General features: G+C 45.8%; 1 protein-coding gene across 1 annotated transcript in view; it reads left to right on the top strand.

The window, feature by feature from the left end:
* The first annotated feature begins 769 nt into the window (after positions 1-769).
* Positions 770-5,999, top strand: part of ext1b (exostosin glycosyltransferase 1b) — a 122,196-nt gene continuing 116,966 nt past the window's right edge. Inside the window, exon 1 of the mRNA XM_032534802.1 lies at positions 770-2,687. Coding sequence (XP_032390693.1) covers positions 1,744-2,687 — 944 coding nt within the window. The 5' untranslated portion in view covers positions 770-1,743. The remainder of the gene's footprint in view (positions 2,688-5,999) is intronic.

Raw genomic sequence — 5,999 nt, 5'->3', positions numbered from 1 at the left:
GAAAGAAAGAAAGAAAGAGATATGATAAGATAAGATATAAGACTTTATTGTCCCCGAAGGGAAATTTGTTTTGGACTCTGTCCGTTCCGCAGCTTTACAAAGACAACACAAAATACAGGAAATAAGCATCTCTCTGCACAAAAAGAAAAATGGAATAAAAACATAATCCCAGAAATAAATAAATAAATAAATGATATGTGTACCATATTTACAGATAAATAGTCTATGTGTTTTACAGTAGGTGTTGAATATGAAAAATTGCCAGTAAATGTGCCTTTAAAACAAATGTAGGCCTATGGGCGTCTTTTGCTTCTTGCTTTATTGCATTGTGTACGGCTACAAAATCAAAACATTACGGTTGAAGGGAATCGGTTCCTACAGAACAGTCAAGTCAAGCCAATTTATTGAGCATGCTTTGTGTAAAAACAACAAGTGATGACCAAAGTGCTTTATGGAGACGTTAAAATTAAGATTAGAACAATTCATGTAACACGAAATAAAAGCAACCCATAAATTATGAGACATCTTTCTGACATGAAGGAAAATGAGTGTAAAAATGTGCCTGAATACTTTCACAATATAACTTGTCAGAGGAAATCTTTGGACTGATGATGTTTTGTTCTCTGGCACATCGCCAAACAACTTTGATAGGCTTACAATTAGATAATTTGCACATGCGGAGCACTCCGGTTATGAATGGGTGCATTGCCTCAAGTCCCTCCTTTTCCGTTTCCACGGACGGACCAATCAGCGGCGCCGGTGTGCATCGATGGGACGTCACGTCAGCTGCCGTCGTGTCGGGATTGGAATGTTACCGACTAACAATCGGAACAACTGAGCACTCGGTAACTGGACACTAAGATCAAGGAATCCCGTTTTTTGAACATTGTCCTAGCTGTTTACCCGGTCTGAGGGTGGCGTCTGTTTGCTTCGTGTCGACCGGATAACTTCGCCTGCTGCGTGGCTCCCCGCCGATGAGGTTTTTTTGTTTTATATCAGCGCGTTTGAGGGTATGTGGCGAGGTTGTAATAAATAAGAAGAGAAATGCAGGGATTCGTCAGGTTACAGTTGTAGCCTACCGCTGAGCGGCCCCGGCGCTACGACGCTTCCCCCGGTTTTTTGATTCTCTTCACACGGGACCATGGACTGATAAAAGAGGGGGAATAGGACGAAATCAGCCGGAGGCATTTGGTTTCAAGCGCGGCGGCCACACCGCTGGGGTTTCGCACTCCCTGGTCAATGTGTTACCGAGTTTAACATCCAAACCCCAAAAAGCTGTACCCATACCTTTCCGTCTGGGAGAGCCTCTGGGACCCCCTGCCGCTGTTTATCCGCTGAAGAGAGTTCCCAGACGGCTGTCGGTTCGTTTTTCCATTTGAGCTGCCCTGGACAGCCAGCCTGGATGAGGCTGGGGAGACGCGCCGGGGAAGAGAGTCGCTGCATGTGATTGTGTCCGAGGGTCCGCTGGCCAGCACTGAGCTTTCTGGGCACCTCAGCCCCGCTGTAGGCGCTGTGCGATATGGTGAAACTCTACAGAAGAGGGAGAACGGGACATTACTTTTAAAATCGCCCACATGCACTGGATCAATTGCTGGATTTGGGAACCGATTAAGCAGAAGGAGGGTTGGGGATCCTTGGAGGCTGCCGGAGGATGGAGCGGTGTAGCCGGGGTTGGTGAGAGCCTAACTTCGGGCCACTTTACATTTCTTATTCCTAAACAATTCGCCCCTGTTCCCAGGACACATGCAGGCCAAAAAACGCTACCTGATCCTGCTCTCCGCCGGTGCATGTCTAGTGCTTCTCTTCTACCTCGGTGGGGTTCAACTTCCAGCGGCGAGCAGGAGCCGACACGACCGCAGCCGAAATGGGTACCGACCCGACCAGCCTTGGCCTCACTTCTCGGACCCTTTACATCTTTTCCTGCCCTGGGACCAGACGGACACCGAGGAGTACAACCTGCACATTTCTCCGAGGCAGAAGAGGGACGTCAACACGAGTGTTTACAAAGGCAAACGGTGCCGCATGGATTCATGCTTTGATTTCTCTCTGTGTCAAAAGAACGGATTCAAAGTGTATGTTTACCCGCAGCAGAAGGGGGAGAAGATCTCAGAGAGTTATCAGAATATTTTATCGACCATTGAGGGGTCAAGGTTTTACACCTCAGACCCCGGGCAGGCGTGTCTGTTTGTCCTGAGTTTGGACACTCTGGACCGAGATCAGCTGTCCCCGCAATACGTCCACAACCTGAAGACCAAGGTCCAGAACCTGCCTCTGTGGAACGACGGCAGGAACCACCTCATATTTAACTTGTACTCGGGAACGTGGCCGGACTATACGGAAGACTTGGGCTTTGACATCGGTCAGGCCATGTTGGCCAAAGCCAGTATCAGCACCGAGAACGCCAGGCCCAACTTCGACGTGTCCATCCCCCTCTTCTCCAAGGACCACCCGAGGACCGGCGGAGAGAGGGGGTACCTCAAGTACAACTCCATCCCGCCTTTTAGAAAATACATGCTGGTGTTCAAGGGGAAGCGCTACCTGACAGGTATCGGCTCGGACACCAGGAATGCCTTACATCACGTCCACAACGCAGAGGATGTGGTGCTGCTCACCACCTGCAAGCATGGCAAGGACTGGCAGAAGCACAAGGACGCACGCTGTGACAAGGACAACGCAGAGTATGACAAGTAAGTTACAGTTACTGAAGTGGTTATTGGGGAAAGAGTTGTGTCGGTTAATGCCCTCAAACTTTTCTCCCTCAGAGATCCGTGTGTATGAAGCTCTCACCCTCATCCAAACTGGAGTGATCTGGCTCAAAGTGTGTGTGTGTGTGTGTGTGTGTGTGTGGTGTGGGTGTGTGTGTGTGTGTGTGGTGTGTGTGTGTGTGTGTGTGTGTGTGTGTGTGTGTGGTGTGTGTGGTGTGTGGTGTGTGTGTTGTGTCTGGAGCCATTCACGTGTGTCCTTCCTAACTGAAAATAGGTATTAACCAGTAACAATGAATATAAATTGAACTCCCCCTTTTAAAATCTAGTATAAATTAAACTGAGAACTGATTACCAATGACGCTAGCCTTATTAGGATCCCCAGCTACACACCATAGTTAACCAAGCTTTTTTTTTTTTTATTATGTCCCACTACATGACTGGTTTTTACCCTCCATGCTCCCTTTCAAGCATGAAAGCTCTCCAGCCAGTCTATTAGCTCCCTGGACACCACCCTCCCCTCCTCTCTCTCTCTCTCTCTCTCTCTCCCCCTCCTTCCAGATGAAGGAATTCACCCCCTCCACCACCTTCCAGCTCCACTCCATGGGAACACTACAGCCTTTTACCAGGATATGCAGTGACACGTTTTGATTTGCACCCTGTACTTAGTGCAAATTAAGTGAAAGTTGACTGTGAGAGCTTTTGCTCTGAAATTAGTTTCACTGTTCTGGTGACCTTGTCATGACAAAAAGCTGCATCCCCTTTCAAATGCAGTTGTGTTTATAGACGCTGTAGTGTGTAACAAGTTTGGTTGGAACATGACGTGATTTATTGCAAATAAATTAGTCTTAATGGGTTAATTATCACCTTCATTTCCAGCAGTTAGTGCCATCTTTCCCACTTGGCCTCCAGGGATAGTTGATTACCTCTAATTTTGGAGGTCTCCATTTTGTCAAGGTGGTAATGAAGGATTCCACCCCTTGAGATCAACAGCTGCACTTGAATGCTTGGTATGTTTTAATATAGAAGGTGGTGTTATCTGCTGTTTACATTGCTGGATCGTAGTGAACTCCGCATTTAGGTTCACTTCTCGGTGAGTGACATCGGTTTGATCTGCATCCATCAACCTGTGGCTCCCATGCCTTTTGTGAAGCCTGGATAAACTCGGGCATGTGATCGCAGCACTTGTTGACATTATTCCTCGTCTGTACACACGGCATGTCAAGGTTTAGAGGAAGGTTGGATGGGGAACAAATGGAAAATTAACCTACACATACTTCCATTTAATCAATTAGAAAGAAGGAGAATAGAGCTGTGGGGGAAGACAAGAAATATATATTTTTTAAGACATCATGTGTCGGACTGAAGTGAATCTCCTTCAACTTGAAATGAACTCACAAACCTCCTCACAGAAAAAACTGATAATGCCAAAAAGGGAGCTCCAACTAAACTTTACAAGCATGCACTTGTCTATCCATTCGGCATCCTTTTTCCCCCTCTAACACACTCATTCTCTCACTCGCTGTCTCTCCTGGATGCCTCGGGCTCGGTGTCACCTGGAAAGATATAGTCATCCGTTATCTGACATTCCAGTCGCCTCTGGACAGCCCTCTTTTGCTCCGCTCACGGCTCTGTTCCCCAATGGATCTGGCCTTGTTTTCCCAGAGGTACCTCTGTCCTGGGAACATCTCAGTACCATCATCAGCTGGTTGACACAGCTGATCTCAGCGAGTTCAGGGTACCCGTAGCTTTCACTGCCCTCTCTTTCCACTGTAATGTGTTGAACGGTTGATTTATTTTGATCGATACCGCTGCCTGTTAGGCATGTTGTTTCCAGCCAACCTATCCAATTTAATTTTTATGCATCAATTTTACAGTATTTAGCAGTTTGCTTTCGCTTGTTAAACTTGCGAATCCTTTCACACTTCTTATGAAGCATTTGTAGTTGTGTTCTTGTGTTTTAGAATTGATTTAGCTAGTTTTAACCTGATTAGCTAGCCATCTTTGGCATCTGGCAACATTAGTGAAACTCATCAATCTAAAGCATTATTTCCTGTTGTGCTTTCGCAGCCTTTAGTTTTAATCAAACTGATGCCTTTTCATTTTAATCAAATTTAAACCCCTTTGGGTGCCAGCCCCTGCTTTACAAAAACCCTGACGTAGCTCTAAGGTAAATGGATCTATATGTAGCCGGCCGGTTTTAGTGCTCCATTTCCACAGGCTGAGGGCGGACAGGCGATGCATGCGGGAAGCTGTGGTGCAGACTCAGGAATGCACACACGTGTCAGAGCAGCTGTTAGCGGTTGAGGAGGGAGCACTGGCAAGGAAGGCCGGCTGGCAACACTGTATATATACATACCTGGATGCGCTTTGAATGTAGCCATACACATAACTCTATACAAAAAAAAAAGAGATGCGGTACACTCCGGCCTTATCTGCTCAGTTGTTTGAAATAAAATGCATCCAAACACTGGCACTAAACAAACACACCTATACATAAACACATATATACTCACTGATGATACGGCTGGTACTGCAGAGCTACGGCTCAACCGGGCTCATCTTTGCCTCCTGACCTTTGACCCCGTTACCTTCCAGAGGAATGCTGCTCTTCAAACGAATGCAGCATCAGGAGGGCAGACTGGGAGCCGGTATATACTGGAGGTATTTGAACTAGCTCCCACCCACAAACCATACACACACACACACAAATGCACCGTGCTCCGCACAGTTATTCAATTGATTTTCTTAGCTGCAATAGCTTTCAACTGGAGTTACTGTGGTCCACTTCCATGGCCAAGCACTGATGAAAGGGCCCATTCACCACTACATTATCCACTGAGTTTTCAGTATGCTGACAATGATCCTGGGAGAGAACAGTGAAAGGCTATTAAAGGCTTGATAATTGAAATTTTTCACGTTAAAGTGGGATTTTGCTGTAATGCCATGCCATGTGGTTCCTGGCATAATCCTTACTACATTTTAGAGCTGCACAATATATCGTTTTTTTTATTGTCATCGCAATATCAACAGGCTCAATATCCGATCGCGAGAGGCTGTGGCACTCAGAGACTTTTGGTGTTTAGTTGAAAAACTTTTAAAAGTGTTAGTCGTTCTTTTTTTAGTGGCGCCCTTTATGTTTAATTCAATGATCAATTTGTTCAGTAAAAGAATGTTAGAAATCATTTCCTTTTGTTTGTTTAAAATTCAACAAGCAATTTGTTGTATTTTAGAAGAATACTGAAAGCAGCAGAAATGCAGAACTGAATATACTTTATATTATAGTAGTATACCTGT

The sequence above is a fragment of the Etheostoma spectabile genome, chromosome 14 (assembly GCF_008692095.1).
Source record: "Etheostoma spectabile isolate EspeVRDwgs_2016 chromosome 14, UIUC_Espe_1.0, whole genome shotgun sequence".
Classification (NCBI taxonomy): Eukaryota; Metazoa; Chordata; class Actinopteri; order Perciformes; family Percidae; genus Etheostoma; species Etheostoma spectabile.
The sequence above is the reverse complement of the archived record's forward strand: the minus strand, read 5'-3'. Positions and strand labels throughout refer to the sequence as shown.